We start from the raw sequence: 16,709 nt of genomic DNA on the forward strand, positions 1-16,709 counted from the left end.
TCTTCACTTATTTACCATACATTATATACCTCATCATGCTCCTGTCCCCCAATCATAGAATTATACTTTAGACCATCCCTTCCATCTTCTCTCATTATATACATATGTCCTGCCTGCCCCCAATGTATGCTCACCCCTCCCCCCCCATCTCTGTTCATTGTAAACAGAAAATATTACTCGTATCGTCATTCTTTATCCATTCTATATTCACCTGAGGATTATTGATTATATTTGTCGTCATAACTGATTACTCCTCTTAAGATTGTAAAGCTGTACTCTTTCTTCCCCATTGCGCACAGTAGGAAAAAAAATTCATAAGAAATGCAAGTCATTAAATTGGAGTGAAAAAAATAATGACAAGAAAATAAATGTCTGTGTTATAATTTAAAAAATGAAAGTGCACTATTATTGCCTGTGATAAAGAACAATAAACAATACAAAAACTATTCTGTGCCATTATGTTTTCTTCTGTTTGTTGTGCAACTTGCTTTATATTGCAAAGAAGAAACAGCACTGCATTAAAATACAAAGAACATAAAATGAAAAGAAATGGTAAAAATACAAACAACTAAACGAATGACTATCATAGTCCTCAAGAAATCTATTATGAGTTTAAGAGATTTTACTGTACAGGCTAATCTACGCAAAGTGTTAAGATATGTTCTTGTGAATAAAAATGTGCAATGCAAAACAGCAATAAGCAACAATTTGCAAAAAGTTCATATCACATTTTATAAAAAGAGATACGAAAAATTATCCCAAAGAGAATGCATCTAATTGTATTGATAAAATAAATGAAACAAAGATTCTACCACAGGTTTACAGAAGTTGGAAATTGCTAATGTAGTGGGCTATTTTGGGAGCAAAATGGATAGCTATTATCATGCAGTATCTGAAGATTTATATATAGATATTGTGTTCGAAATGCAGTATTTTAACCATGCTTGTTTAAAAAAAACTGTTGTAGTAAAATTTACATCTAGGGAATGTGTGAATTATATAATGTAGGCTAACTATTATGCTATGTTACGCATGTTTATTATATAAAAAAATTATCAAGAAGGCAAACATTTTTGGCATTATTTTATCATTAAATCAAAGTGCTTTAAATAAGTGCACATAACTTGGCTCAGAGGATGACAGAGTTAAAAGTCCTTGCTGGCAGAGGAAAATCATACAAAGTCATAAATTCTTCATGCTCAAGTATACTGCCATTATGCGACTACGTACGTCTTTACCTCTGTGCCGCGTGATGTCATCGCGTATGTAAATGTGTGTGTGTGTGTGTGTGTGTTCCTCAGGTATGTGTTGCCGCTTTCTGGAAGTGAAAGGGTGGAGAACGTAAAGTTTACATCTGTGTCAGAAAACTGTTCCCGAACTCACATTCAAACTTACAGGTATGATTTTTCAGACATGTCATATGTCTGTTTTTTATATGAAAACGAAAATACAGATTTGTTTTTGGTTTGAATAGCTCCGGTAACTTAATTATTTGCAGCGTGTTGTTTGTCGTGCCATGACTACAGCGTTCAGGAATATTCTCGATTATCCAGGGGTGTGGAAAGATGTAATGAAGAGAAACTTTGCTGAGTTTTGTTTGCTTAATCAATGATACAAGTTTCCCCACAGAAATTTAAACCGGAGCCACTTTTTTGATAATATATCGCGCACCCACTTAATTATGTTCGTATAATAGCCTAAATTAGCACAAACTGGGAAACTTTTTCTTTTCTTGTGCTACTCTATATGCAAAACGATTTGAAACTTATCGACAAGTACAATAAAGCCAAGGTTAAAAATGACGCCACACCCAAAATCCACGTCACGGAATCCCCGAGTATTTTCAAGAGCTCCAGTAAATATATTCAGCTCTTGTTTTGTTGTAGCCTACTCTAAACTTAAAATCTATTTGATCAAACAGTGAATGCATATAATATGCATGCTGTTTTTACTTTTCTGAATTAATATTAAATAACTGGCTACTGGCATTTTGAAGGACGATGTTGACACAAAAATCTGTATAGCAGCTATGTTTTATTTTCTTTATTTTATTTGTGTTCTTGTTTGTTTGCATTTCCTCAGTAACTGAAATAAACCTCCAGTAAATAATTTCTCGCGCTGGTAGTTTCTCGCGAGTTTCGTTACTACCATGTTTTACCAGTTTAACAACATTCAAACCTTCAGCCTAATCTTTTGCCATATTTCCTATGAAATCCACGTTTACCGATTACAAAACACCTTTATCTTAGATAACATCTTTATCTTCTCAGTAATAATGGATAAATGTATCTGAAGGATACCTCTCATTTTTCTTTCATAGGCTATTGTTTTGAATTGTTTTCAGAAATAGAACATTTTCTGGGGGAAAAACCCAGACTTTCTTGCATACTTTTTACTAAGACTAACTTGTTTCACAGCTAGCATTTAAATGCACACAGTCAGGGCCGGCCCTGACCTATTTGCTGCCCTAGGCAAGATTTTACCTGGTGCCCCATGCATCACAGCCTATTTCACCCCGATACACACACACACACACACACACACACACACACACACACACACACATACACATTACAGCCTAAACACAAATAGCAAGAGCATTACATCTAGCATTCAAGTCAAGTCCCCATTATCTTTATAGCGCTTTTTACAATACAGATTTAATGTGAATTTTACATAAAACTTTGCTATTTTTAATAAACCTGTATATAAATATCATTACTAATTTTGGCAAATACATTTTAAAATATATAAATTTTAAAGATATATGCCATATATCCCCCCCAAAAACTGCACAACTGTAGAGTAAAACATTAATAAATAAAAAAGTGATAAAAAATGCGTCTAAAAACTGACATGATTGTTACAAAATCACACTGTCTGGGGCCTCTGGAGGATTCAGAACAACTGCTAGCATTAAGTTTAAGATAAAAATAACTGCCATTAAATTATAGTGTCTTACTACTATGCAATTAGATAAACTGTTCATTCATTACATCACTTTCCCTCTGTCTTTATCCCCTTTTATCCACTTCTCTTCCTTTTGGCACTGTTTCTATTGCTAATTTATAATGTGTCATGTAAATTCGGCCATCCGTCACAATCAGGTAACTTTCACTATGTATAGACCTGGCGCGAGCTGCCAGGCCTGTTTCTACATGGGAGCCTGAGTGTGTTAAGCGCCCTCAAACAAAAGCAATGCTGTCTACATTGGATGCGGCGAGGGGCGACGCTACACAACAAATTACCAACAACTGATCGCACATGCTCTGTTTCTGAAGCACTTCATGCACTCGCTGGGTGGGGGAAGATTGATGTGCTGTTCCTGTTCTGCTCTCCACGCCTCTTCAAGCTGGTGTTGGTGTTACAGCGCAGACAGCACTGGCCGCAGTCTCACAGAGAGCAAAACAGTTGTTTTCACAGCTCAGAATGTTGCGCCTTCAATGAGAATGTGAGTGCTCACATCAGGCTTGCACTATCGTCCTGTTTGTGTAGCTGTGGTCATCCCTGGGTGCTTCTCAGCACCAGAGAGAGCAGTTTCCTGAAAGAGCATACACAGTTTAACACGGCGTCTTTTTCAAGACGTCATTCAAACCCTGTGTTTCTGGATGCAGTTGTTTCCTATCCACATATGACCGCCACAATCACTTTTTCACATGCCTGGGCTTAGCCTAGGCGTGTTGAGACTGCGTTCGTGGGTGGTTCATGTTCTCTCATGAGAGCATGACCACGTCGGCACGTTGTTCGTTTCCCCTTTCTCGTAAAGGCTTGAGCCGCTCAGCGTGCCGTGTGCCGTTGTTCGTCGCTCTAGATGCGTGGTCGAGACTCAAGTGCCTCAAACAAGGTGGAGTCCTCTTGCTTATTCCCCGATCTAGATCCTCTTCTGGTGGCCACCAGAAAAGGGCTACTTTGGCCCTTTTGGATGGCATTGGTGATCTGAGGATTACAGTGAGAGTTACCCGAGGGGACGCCTCAAGGGGCCACTACATGGCAAGTACGTACTGGTCCAAACAGACAGCACTGCGACCATTGCGTATATCAACCGTCAAGGTGGTCTACGCTCCCACCGCATGTCGCAACTCGCCCGCCATCTCCTCCTATGGAGTCAGAAGCATCTGAGGTTGCTTCGTGCCATTTATATCCCTGGCGTGCTCAATCGTGCAGCCAACGAGATCTCACAACAGCCTACGCTTCTGGGAGAGTGGCATCTCCATCCCCAGGTGGTCCAGCTGATATGGGACTTCTTCGGAGCCGCTCAGATAGATCTGTTTGCATCTCTGGACTCGACCCATTGCCAGTTGTTTTATTCCCTGACCGAGGGGATCCTCGGCACGTATCCACTGGCGAACAGCTGGCCCCGGGCCTACGCAAGTATGCGTTTCCCCCAGTGAGCCTTCTCGCACAGACACTGTGCAAAGTCAGGGAGGACGAGTTAGTTGCGCCATATTGGCCAAACCGGACCTGGTTCCCAGAACTTATGCTCCTCGCAACAGCCCCTCCTTGGCCCATTCCTCTGAGGAAGGACCTGCTTTCTCAGAGACAGGGCACTCTATGGCACCCGTGTCCAGACCTCTGGAAACTCCATGTCTGGTCCATGGACGGGACGCGGAGGTTCTAGGTGACCTACCCCAGGCAGTGGTAGACACCATCACTTTAGCTAGAGCCCCCTTAATGAGACGCCTCTATGCACTGAAGTGAAACCTGTTCGTTAAATGGTGTCCTTCCTACCGGGAAACCCCCCGATCAGAGTCGTGCTTTCTTTCCTGCAAGATGGGTTGGAGCGAAGGCTGTCTCCCTCCACCCTCAAAGAGTATGTTTCCGCTATCGCCGCACATCACGATGCAGTTGAAGGTAAGTCATTGGGAAAGCATGACCTGAGACCTGATCGTCAGGTTCCTGAGGGGAGCGAGGAGACTGAATCCGCCCCGCCCCCCTCTATATCCTCTTGGAACCTGTCTCTGGTGTTCAGCGCACTGCAGAGACCTCCTTTTGAACCACTGCAGTCAGCTGAGTTAAAGATCCTGTCACTAAAAACAGTGCTCTGGCTTCCATCAAGAGGGTAGGGGACCTGCAAGCATTTTCGGTCAACGAAACGTGCCCAGAATTCGGGCCGGCCAACTCTCACGTTGTCCTGAGACCCCGGCTTGGAGACGTGCCCAATGTTCCTATTACTCCCTTCAGGGACCAGATAGTGAACCTGCAAGCGCTGCCTTTGGAGGATGCAGACCCAGCCATGGCTTTTCTCTGTCCCGTCCGCTCCTTGTGGGTTATACGTGGCAAAACTTCAGGACCTCAGATCAGCTCTTCGTCTGTTACAGAGGCCAGCAGAAGGGAAAGGCTGTCTCCAAGCAGAGGATGGCCCACTGGATAGTGGATGCCCGTTCGGGTTGCGAGCACATAACTAGAAGTGTAGCTTCCTCCTGGGCGCTGGCTCAAGGCGCCTCTCTGATAAAAAATATTTGAAGAGCTGCGGGCTGGGCGACACCTAACACGTTTGCTAGATTTTCCTGTATACTCGCCCCCAGTGGCCAGTAGCGCGAAGGACCCGTTCTTAGTGCCAGTTTGCAACGCCACTCCCGCCCCGCTGGGCCGGATACGTTTGTCTATTTGCTCCAGTAGTGTTCCCCAGAAATGGCTAACCCTGTTGAGTTCCTCCGTCAGCCCTGTGGCAGTCAGACGTTGCGGAGCGTCTAAATAAAACGAAACGACAATTATCGCGATATAATTTTTTCTCGACAAAACGATATCAAGAGTTCGATAAATGTTCGATAATGTTTATGCGCCAAAAGCGGAACGAAACTCATTTGAACCGTGTGCCACACGGACCATTTATCCGCTCGGCTTTATCCGTAACGTTAGCCTAGTAATATTAACTGCACCATGAAATGTGGGATATATACATATTGAATTGAATTGAATTGAATTGAATTGTATTATATTATTAATGTAGACAATGTATTAAAGGACTAATGTAATATAATTACAGTATTTAATAATGTATTTAGGCTACTGTTTTTCATACAAATACCATAGAAACAATAAAGTTAAATTTTTCTATGATAGTGAGGTGCTATAGGCTATGCCTGGTTTTATCTGTGGTTATCATGATCTAAATGCATGACACTGACCAATGGTTATTTTTAATAAGTCAGAATATTACATTTTACCAAATAAAAATTAGGTTGTAAAAATTTTTTTTTAACAGATGTTACTGTTTTTGTTAATGAACATAAATTTAACATAGTAAATCTGCATCCTAACTCAAGCTAATACTACTGTCAAATATGCGTTTTGTGACAAAACATGTAATATTAATATTGCAGCCTGCACTGCAAACTGTGCTGAAGATACGTGCCATCAAAGTCAGGCAACACAAACCTATTTAAAGACTTGACACAATATCCCCCATTAGGACATGCAGAAACTAAGAAATTAATTTTCCAATAAAGATATTTATTTTGTTAAGGAAAAATGATAAATGTTTGAATGTTCTACCTCAGATTTGTGAAATGTTCACCTGTTTGGCAAGTGTTTGTCATGATATGTTCTGACAATAAAGAGTAGTTTAAAACCACAATTAACGCTCTGGTTTCTACAACTTTCACTTAAGAGCAAAAATCTGCCTTTAAACTTGAAAGAAATAAAGATTTGACATTTATCGTGATAATTATCGACATCAACTGATGTTGTAAAACAATTATCGTGATACATTTTTTTTGGCCATATCGCCCAGCCCTACTCGTATGCATTGTGGAACCTGTGTTAGGCTGGGTGTCCATATGTAGCGATCCCTGCAACGACCCCATATGTGTATTCCTCCACGATCAGCTCCTCTGCGGACGAGCCCGTGTCTTTCCCTCAACAGAGCCCGCTCTGTCGTCTCTGCTGTGTTCTTTCCCCCCTATAACTAGGCTGGAACCACCCCAGAGACTACCATATGTTGTACTACCCTGCTTGGCTAGTCCATATGTGACCCTGAACCACAAAACCTATCACATAGGCCTTTTTTTTTTTAAATTGAGATGTATACATCATCTGAAAGCTGATAAATAAGCTTTCCATTGGTGTATGGTTTGCTATGATAGGACAATGTTTGGTCGAGATACAGCTATTTGACAATCTGCAATCTGAGGGTGCAAAAAAATTAAAACATTGTGAAAATCGCCTTTAAAGTTGTCCATTTATGTTCGCAATTGTGCTGCATTCACTCACAAAAAATAAATGTTTTATATATTTACGGTAAGAAATTTACTAAATATCTTCATGGAACATGATCTTTACTTAATATCCTAATGATTTTTGGCATAAAAGAAAAATCGATAATTTTGCCCCATACAATGTATTTTTGGCTATTGCCACAAATATACCCGTGCTACTTGTGACTGGTTTTGTGATCCATGGTCACATATGTGTAACCATCATAGTGCCTCCCTCCGGGGTAGGATGTGACTTCCGCAGCGTTCCCTTCCCCAAAGGCACACTTTCCCAGCTTTATCCAATAAGTCACACTGAGTGGGTCTTGTCTAACAGCAGTGACTGACCTTCTCTGCTTAGAGCTCCTACTTTCTGCCCAACACTACGGTCAGGCCAGGAGGCTCAAGCACCGGAAGGGCCAGCAGCAGTGGCATTTTTGTAGATATCCCCATTCGTCAGAATCACTTCTGACGTACGTCATAGTGAGCTGACGAAGGGGAACGTCTCAGTTACGTTTGGTAACCCTCGTTCCCCGAGGAGGGAATGGAGACGTCTGTCCCCTTGCCACAGTTGCTGAGCTTCCGCTGTACAGCTGAGTCACAAGTCCGGGTCCTCAGCGGAAAAACAAGGATGCGATGCACCTGCCGCTCATAATATGCTCGCGCCGCGATGCACAGCAGCTGATGCAATTATCGCATGCCAATACGCATTGGCTCGTTTAGATACACTCGAAGTAGATGGGCTCTTGAGCGAGATCCCCATTTGTCAGAATCACTTCTGACATAAGTCTCCGTTCCCTCCTCGGGGAACGAGGGTTACCATATGTAACCGAGACGTTTTCTCTTTTGTTATCATTAAATAATAGAGTAAATGCTTATATTATAAGACGGATTCTTAATAAACACCTCATTGGAAACTGAAAAATGCTCCCTTTTGAATGAAGAGGTTGTTTTTTTTACCTCTTTTATTCACTGCATTTGTTAATTCAAAGCAAAGCCTATTGTGGCAATTGAAAATAATGAGTGGCAGATGAGAACGCAGCAAGCTTTTATTCTCACACCATTCCTGCTAGCTTTGCATAACCTTGTTCACACCAACTGTGCTTGCCCACATCATTTTCATGTTAAACTGAGTTGCATGTTTAACTCGGTCCTGTTACTCAAGTGCACCAGATTCTCTTTCATTTCCTTTAATATTGTGCCATAATTTCTCAGATTTATATACATGGACACACACATGACCAAAATACTTTCAGGAAAATGTTTATTCTGTGAATACCTGCACAAAAAATTTAATTTTATATAGGCTAAATACACCACTAGGGGTCATTGATGTCTTGGTTGTAGCCTTAGTTCATGAAATTTGGCCTTGTATTGCACAAATACCTTTTTTAAATTTGCTTACTAGATGTGACTGGTATATTTACAGCAGTTTCCTTTAGTGACCTTTCTGAAGATAAGGATGGAACCTGTTACACTAAAACAGAAGAAAATTTGGTGTAAAATATATTTTATTTTATTTTAAAATATATATATTTTAAACTGCTTCTTTCAATTAAGGAAAATCTCAAAACTTAGAAATATGGTTTCACGAAATGATTTGGAGCTTATCATTCATGCCTTTGTGTCTTCGCGTTTAGACTATTGTAATAGTTTATTTTCATGCCTAAACCAGAAGGAGCTCTCTCGACTGCAATTAGTACAAAACTCTGCAGCTAGAATTCTGACACGTACTAACAGGAGGTCTCATATATCCCCTATCCTAAAAGAACTTCATTGGCAACCAGTGTCTTATAGGATAAATTTTAAAATTTTGGTTTTAGTTTTCAGAGCTTTGCATGGTCAGGCACCCTCTTATATTAGTGACCTGATTCAGCGCTACACCCCTGTGCGTGCTCTGAGGTCTGTGGATCAGAATCTGCTGACGGTTCCGCGCACTCGCTATCGTACTAGAGGTGACCAATCTTTTCAGGCTGTTGCTTCTAGGTTGTGGAATGACCTCCCACCTTCTATGCGCTCTATTGACTCTGTTGATGCCTTCAAATGCAGACTAAAGACTCATCTATTTGTTCAGGCTTTTAATTAGCTGCTTGTGGGTTGATATGATCATGTTCTGTTTATGCTTTTATTGTGTGTATTTTATGATATAAATGTTTTTGTTGTGAAGCACTTTGTGGCCTTATACCTGTGAAAGGTGCTATATAAATAAAACTTACTTACTTACTTATTTCGAAAACTATGTGACCTTTCTGAAGATATTGTCCAGCTTTTTCATTCAGTCACTCATGGGTTTGCAACTTTAGCTTTAATAAAGTATGAAACCTGTTACAATAAAATAGAACAAAATTTGGTACCATGACGAAAGCAGAAACCATGAATGAATGATATAAAGTACACTGCTTTATGTATTTCAATGATCCAGTTTAGGTTTTTTTTTGTTTGTTTGTTTGTTTTTTACTGCTGAGACTGTGTTGTTTTTGTCTATAGTCATGGCAGAGGCTCACCAAGCAGTGGCGTTTCAGTTCACCATCTCTCCTGAGGGGATCAACTTGCATCTGTCCTACCAAGCCCTCAATCAAATCTACCTCTCCGGACTGCGGTCCTGGAAGAAACGCATCAGCAGGATTAAGGTCAGTGACTCGAATGAGCATGAAAAAATTGCAGACATTTTGAACTTTTTTTTTTACTATAAATAGGTAAAAATCTCATTGGAATGCTAGGAGTATGTATGAAAACACTATATGAAAATTAAATACAGGACATTTGTTCTGCCAAGAAATCAAGCTCGGTTAAGTCACCATGAAATCAAAATGCACAATTCTTGTTTTTTAATGAATTATTGCTGTATTTATCATAAATGATAATTTATAATAAATACTGCTATATTTCATAAAAAAAAAATGATTTCATTGTTACTTCATTAACTGCAGGGTTAGCATTATCTTTCAGTTAAAATTCAGGGAAGAAGGAGCCGGGAACCGGCGAACGTTTAACATAACTTTAATATCGAAATAACACAACATTTTTAATATCGTCTCAGGCCTCGTCCTTCACTGTCGTCTCTAATCCTTTTATCCTCCCGGAGCTAGTCTGTGATACATGAGGCTGGTGCGACGCGCAGGTGAGGCATTAGCCATCGCACCACTGGCCTCACTCTATTCTCAAGGCTCTTGGCCCCTCCATGCTTGCCACATGTGTCTAGCCCAAATGTGCAATGTATGTGTTCATACACAGGGTGCATTAATACTTATGAACTTTTGACTTTTTCATGGACAGAACAGAATCATTAAAGGCGTGTACCCAGCGAGCCCCTCCTCTTGGCTTTTTGTTGCCGTAGCAATCTTGGCCACTATGTACATGCAGTCCGATCCATCTATGGGCCTCATTGCTAAGATTCGGGAGCACCTACCCCTCAGGTAACACTTCCTTTTACCCTTTACCTTTTAGTATTTTCACTCTGGCTTTTTTTTTATCCTCTCAAAACAGTTATGTAAACAGTGATTACTGTTCTTAATTAAAGATTCAAATGTCCAATTCTCTCACAGAATCTTTTTATTGGGATTTATTCCTATTTATGGGAGTTCTTTTTTCAGTAATTATGAACTGTTTCAGATGTGTCTACTATTTTTATGTTTTATTTTTTGAAAGTACACAAATAAGAGAGCTGTTAACATACAGCAAGAGTATAGAGCTGTGAAATTTGAATTTCATTTTGGGAAATTTGGTTGCTAGAGAATTTATTGAGAAATTTGTGAGTTGTGAAAAATGAGTTAATATTGAAATCTCTTATTTGTTATGATAGTTTGGCATCTTGGCAAATCGGTGCACAGTTTAACACTTTTGTTATCTTTTCTGAAACTCCAGAAGATGCAAAAGTCTTCAAGAGTCTTTTGTTGTTCTAGTCAATGTTTCATATATCCATCAACAATTGACATGATGCAAGCTTGTATTATCTTTGAAGCCTATGTGAAATGAGAACATTTGAGCACATTTTTTATTTACATTAGCATATATCTAATATTAACCTGGAAGAGAGAATGCTGATTTGCTCCACTGTGTTTCTCTCTGTCAGTCTGTCATTGAGCACTCAAGGTCAGACGATGCTGTCGGCGCTGCTGTTCAGTACTCTTCTGTGGTTGTCTCTCATTCTGGCTCTGAGGTTCTGCCTGAAGCTTCTCCTGTCGTACCACCGATGGATGTTCGAGCAACATGGATGCATTTCTACCAAGACCAAAGTCTGGGCGGTTAGTGTTTCATTACATTTAGCCTAGCATTGAAAAAAAAGTGTTGTTTTTCTTTCCCCGACAACTTTTTCACTTGTCTCTCCACAAGCTATAAAATAGTTATTTCGGTTACATATATATTTGGGGTCAATAAGTTTTAATATTTTTTAAATTAATACAGGATGTATTAAATTGATTAAAAGTGACTGTAAAGAAATAGTTTCAAAAGATTTCTATTTCCTTTTTTTAACTTTTATGGAAGTAAAATAATGTCAAATGTTTTTGAAACAAAAAGCCTGTTGAATTGCACTACTTGAAAAAAAAAATAGGCATTGCATTAACCATGCTTGCATATTTAATGCATTGTATTTTTAGGGCTTGCATTTTTATGGCCTGAAATTCAACATGGTTGAATATTTAAGCTGTGAATATTTCAATTAAAAACATTTCAAACACATTTTCATTATTAAAAATTCAATAATCCATATTCACCTTTCATATTTCACTTCCAAAATATTCAAACTGTTTAAAAATACAACCTATAATATTCAACAGGCAATTTTCTGTCCATTTTATTTCGCTTTGCAAATTCGCTTCCACAAATTCAGTGGTTCAAATTCGACAGTAAATTCAACGGAACTGCAGGAAAAGCAGTAGATTACCGAGATACTCTCCATCTGCTGTTAGTCAACCTCACCAGCAGGGGGTGCAAAAGCGCGTGTTGTGACGAAGACCAGCAACAGTTAGAACAAGTCATTCATTCATAAAACTCATTTACAGCAATGTAAGTGTATTTGTGATTATTATGAAGGCGGTTTTATGTTAAATTCAGTGTCTTCACGGTTACTTTCCCTGTGTAGCCTACAAGCATCTTTCTCTACCGTGAACAAGAATATAATGTTATTCCCCGATGCGGATATACAGATCCAATGTTAAATTTTTGAGGTTGACATATATTTCTCTTGGTTGTTTAGTGGCCTTAACTTTATATTGTGGCGATGTGCTGCATGCAAGCTATTAGGGTTTCCCTCAATACTTCAGGATTCCCCTGCTGGACATATAAAATGCTTAACGTAGCTTAATGGACTAATTACAGTGATATAAAAGACCAAACTCGCAGGCAAGCAGATGGACTCAGAATAACGCGCAAAGTTTAATGATGAGCGTTTCCCAGTGATACATTGGCATAAAGTTGGCTTGACGTTGGACATTCGCACATTTAGGGACCGTCTCTAAAGTGTATACGACTTTGGTATACACGTTTCTAACTTCAATAGCATTTTCTAGAACGACTTACAGTCATAAAACCAACTGTAAAGTGTCCATGTAGTGTCAGGCATAATGCGCACCCTTTGGATTTTTTATATTTATTCAAATAAATTAAAGTTTGCTATTGAAGTTAGAAACTTTAGTATGTATATATATATATATATATATATAGAGAGAGAGAGAGAGAGAGAGAGAGAGAGAGAGAGAGAGAGAGAGAGAGAGAGAGAGAGAAAAGAGAAAGTGTTAGTATTGATCAAGTGTTGATTTTATGCCAGTATATCACGAAACGCTCTGCATGAAACTTTGCGCGTTACGTTCATATTCTTAGTCCATCTAGCCTATATAGTAGCCTACAGCCTACATCCCCAATAAGGTGCGAGTTTGGTCTTTCATATCACTGTATTAGTCCATAAGCTACGTTAAGCGTTTTGTCCCGATGGAAGGGGAATCCTTGAGTATGAGGTATTGACGGAAACCGATTATAATCCTGTTCATGTAGGTAGAGAAAGCTGATGACATGTAGTCTACACAGGGAAAGTAACAATGAAGTTATTGAATGAAACATAAACATCATCTTTTCAGCATATATACTGACACAGATAATCATTTTCATTTTATGAATGAATGACTTTTTCTAACTGTTGCTGGTCTTCGTCACAACATGCGCTTTTGCACCCCCTGCTGGTGAGGTTGACTAACAGCAGATGGAGAGTATCACGGTAATCTACTGCTTTTTCTGCAGTTCCTTTGAATTTACTGTCGAATTTGAACCACTGAATTTGTGGAAGCGAATTTGCAAAGCGAAATAAAATGGACCGAAAATTGCCTGTTGAATATTATAGGTTGTATTTTTAAACAGTTTGAATATTTTGGAAGTGAAATATGACAGGTGAATATGGATTCTTGAATTTTTAATAATGAAAATGTGTTTGAAATATTCACAGCTTAAATATTCAAACATGTTGAATTTCAGGCCATAAAAATGCAAGCCCTAAAAATACAATGCATTAAATGCAAGCATGGTTAATGCAATGCCTATTTTTTTTCAAGTAGTGCAATTCAACAGGCTTTTTGTTTCAAAAAGATTCAAAAACAACTTCCATAAACTTTCTATTCATCAAAGAATCCTGAAATCCAGCATATTTCATCATCATCGACAGTCCGTCGTGTATCGACGATGATTGTCTGGATTGGAGGCTATTGTAGGCAGGCTCTCATGTGGGCTAGAAGGTCTGCTCTCGATCTACAGCAGCGATGGCATTTGCTACAGACAAAGTCTTTTGCTGCAGTGTAATAGTGCCGCCTCTCATGGGCTTTCTCATATTCTTTCTGACGCTTTTTCTCAACAGCTCGACTGCTGTTTTCAATCTGCGCTGCCATTTCTCACGCTGCAGGGCCTGTTCCTCTCAGCTTTCCGGGGAGATCCCGGTGTTCCTCATATGCCTTTTCAGGGCATCTTTGAAACGCAGTTTTTGACCACCACGGCTTCTTTTGCCCTCTTTTAGCTCTGCGTAAAAAACTGCTTTGGGCAGTCGGCTGTCACTCATCCGGCGCACATGTCCATCCCATCGCAGTTGTGATGATGTAATAAGGGCTTCAACACTGACAGAGCCAGCTTGTTGGATCACCTCTACATCTGGGATTCGAACCTGCCATCTGATGTGTAAGATGGCACGTAGATGACGTAGCTGAACTCATGTGAGTATTTTGATATGCCTGCTGTAGAGCGTTAAACACTCGGTGGCATAGAGCAGGCAAGGAAGTACAGCAGCATTGTAGACTTTCACTTTTGTGCTGTACGAGATGTCATGACAGCTCCAGAGGCGCTTCTCGAGAGAGCCAAAAGCCTTGGTAGCAGACTGAATTCTCCTCTCAACTTCAAGATCTGAGGAGTTTGTGTAGGTCACTGAATGTGAATACCTTGACAGATTTCAGGGGCTCTCCACACACCGTCACTGGCTGTGGCTCTCTCATATTTTTGGAGCACATTGCTGGTGGTTGATACAAAAGTTCGGTCTTAGAGTTAATGTTAATGTTCAGTCCGAACAGATCTGCTGCCCACGAAAGCCAGTCTACTATATGTTGCATGTCTTCAGCGTTGCTAGCCACGAGAACAGAATCATCTGCATAAAGCAGCTCCTGGATGCATAGTTCTCTGGTCTTGGTGGTTGCTCTAAGTCGGGCTAAGTTGAAAAACTTGCCGTCTGTCCTAGTGCGAATAAAGATCCCCTTGTGCAGATCAAGGCCCATTGAATCTAGCACAGCTGTGAGGTATAGCGAGAAAAGCGTGGGTGCAAGCACGCATCCCTGTTTCACACCATGGTTAACTTCAAAGGCTTCACTGGGTTCCCCACCAATGAAGACTTGTCCTTTCATCCCTGTGTGAAACTGCTTGATGATGTTAACAAGCTTCTCGGGGCATCCATAGATCTGTAAGACTTTCCAAAGAGTTTCTCGATCGACCGAGAAAAGCCTTTGAAAAATCTACGAACACCACAAAGAGAGACTGATGTTGCTCCACTGCTTTCTCCTGTAGCTGCCGTAGAGTAAAAATCATATCAGTGGTAGATCTCCCCGACCTAAAGCTGCATTGACTCTCTGGTAAGACTTGCTCGTAGGGGTGTAACGATTCATCAACTACATCGATGTATCGATTTATATTCCTATGATCCAACTACATCGATCTGTGCTCGGCAAGTTGGCCTTCCGGATGACATATATCGATCTAACATCGTTTTAAAAGGTAATGAATCGATTGTATCGATACTAGGAAATAACGCATTGGATTTAAGCACGTCAGACTTTATATGGATGTTTTTTTCTTCTGACTTTTAATGATAAAGGCGTTAAACTTTACTCGATTCAGTCTGCCTATCTGAACTTGTGTGCCAACAATTTTTGTGTAAACAAATTTATTATAATAGACCTATATAATTCCTAAAAAGGTGGGTCGCGGCTTGATGACCATGGGGAAATGTGGGTCCCATGGCCAAACTATTCAAAACATCATTCAATGTTGTGATAAGCATAATTATTAATCACAATTACAATTTCAAGGGAATAATCGACAATTATAATTTTTGTCATAATCGTACAGTCCTACTTTATTCAAATAAAATGTGAATGCATTTGACATTAATTGTTGTTTACTTGTTTGTTTATATCCATAATTAATTGATACCTAATTCCCTTACAAGAATTTTTGGCTAAAAAGTCACTGAATCGATTTCAAGTCACTGGATCGTTTCGGATCGTATCGTTCTAAATAAACCAATATCATCCTTGAATCATATCGACAACCACGAATCGCGATTCGAATCGAATCGTTGTTAAAATGAATCGTTACACCCCTACTTGCTCGGCGATGTTTTTGAGCCGACTGAGTATGATTTTAGCCAGAACTTTGCCTGTTATGGCTAACAAGTAAATGCCTCTGTAATTTTCTGTTAAAAAGTTTCAGGAGCTCCTCTCTGAGTACTCTTCCTCCTTTCTTGAGCACCTCTGAGGGGATTCCATCTAGACCTGGTGCTCTGTGGCTTGCTGTGGCCTTTAGGGCTTTCATAAGCTCTTCCATAGTGATCTCATAGCAAAGGTCATCACGACTCTTGTGTCCCTTTAGCCATTTACAGGCATCTGGTTCAGCGGATCCTTGCTGATTTAGCAGATTACAGAAATGCTCTTTCCATCTACTCTGAATCTCATGTAGTTCAGTATAGAGTTTTCCTCCATCTGCTGACTTGACAGGTACCACTGCATTGCTCCTTGGACCATAGATGGCCTTTAGTCCTGTAAACAATCCATGATAGTCATGGTTGTCAGCCATGCTTTGCAGTTTTTCTGCCTGCCTACGCCACCAGTCGTTCTTTATTCGCCTCACCTCTCTCTGTACTTTGGACTTGATCTCAGCAAAATCAGCCCTACTCCCATTAGAGTTTTCCTGCAGATGTCGCTTATGCAGGAGGTGCTTTTCATCCAGCAGCTTCTGGATCTCCTCATCATGTTCCTGAAACCAGTTAGGAGTCCT

General features: G+C 40.0%; 1 protein-coding gene across 1 annotated transcript in view; it reads left to right on the plus strand.

Moving 5' to 3' along the window:
* The first annotated feature begins 1,251 nt into the window (after positions 1 to 1,251).
* The window catches only part of cpt1a2b (carnitine palmitoyltransferase 1A2b), a 43,798-nt gene continuing 28,340 nt past the window's right edge, over positions 1,252 to 16,709 (plus strand). Inside the window, exons 1-4 of the mRNA XM_079876176.1 lie at positions 1,252 to 1,397; positions 9,681 to 9,823; positions 10,470 to 10,609; positions 11,266 to 11,437. Coding sequence (XP_079732302.1) covers positions 9,683 to 9,823; positions 10,470 to 10,609; positions 11,266 to 11,437 — 453 coding nt within the window. The 5' untranslated portion in view covers positions 1,252 to 1,397; positions 9,681 to 9,682. The remainder of the gene's footprint in view (positions 1,398 to 9,680; positions 9,824 to 10,469; positions 10,610 to 11,265; positions 11,438 to 16,709) is intronic.

Source organism: Squalius cephalus (assembly GCF_949319135.1).
Source record: "Squalius cephalus genome assembly, chromosome: 1".
NCBI lineage: Eukaryota > Metazoa > Chordata > Actinopteri > Cypriniformes > Leuciscidae > Squalius > Squalius cephalus.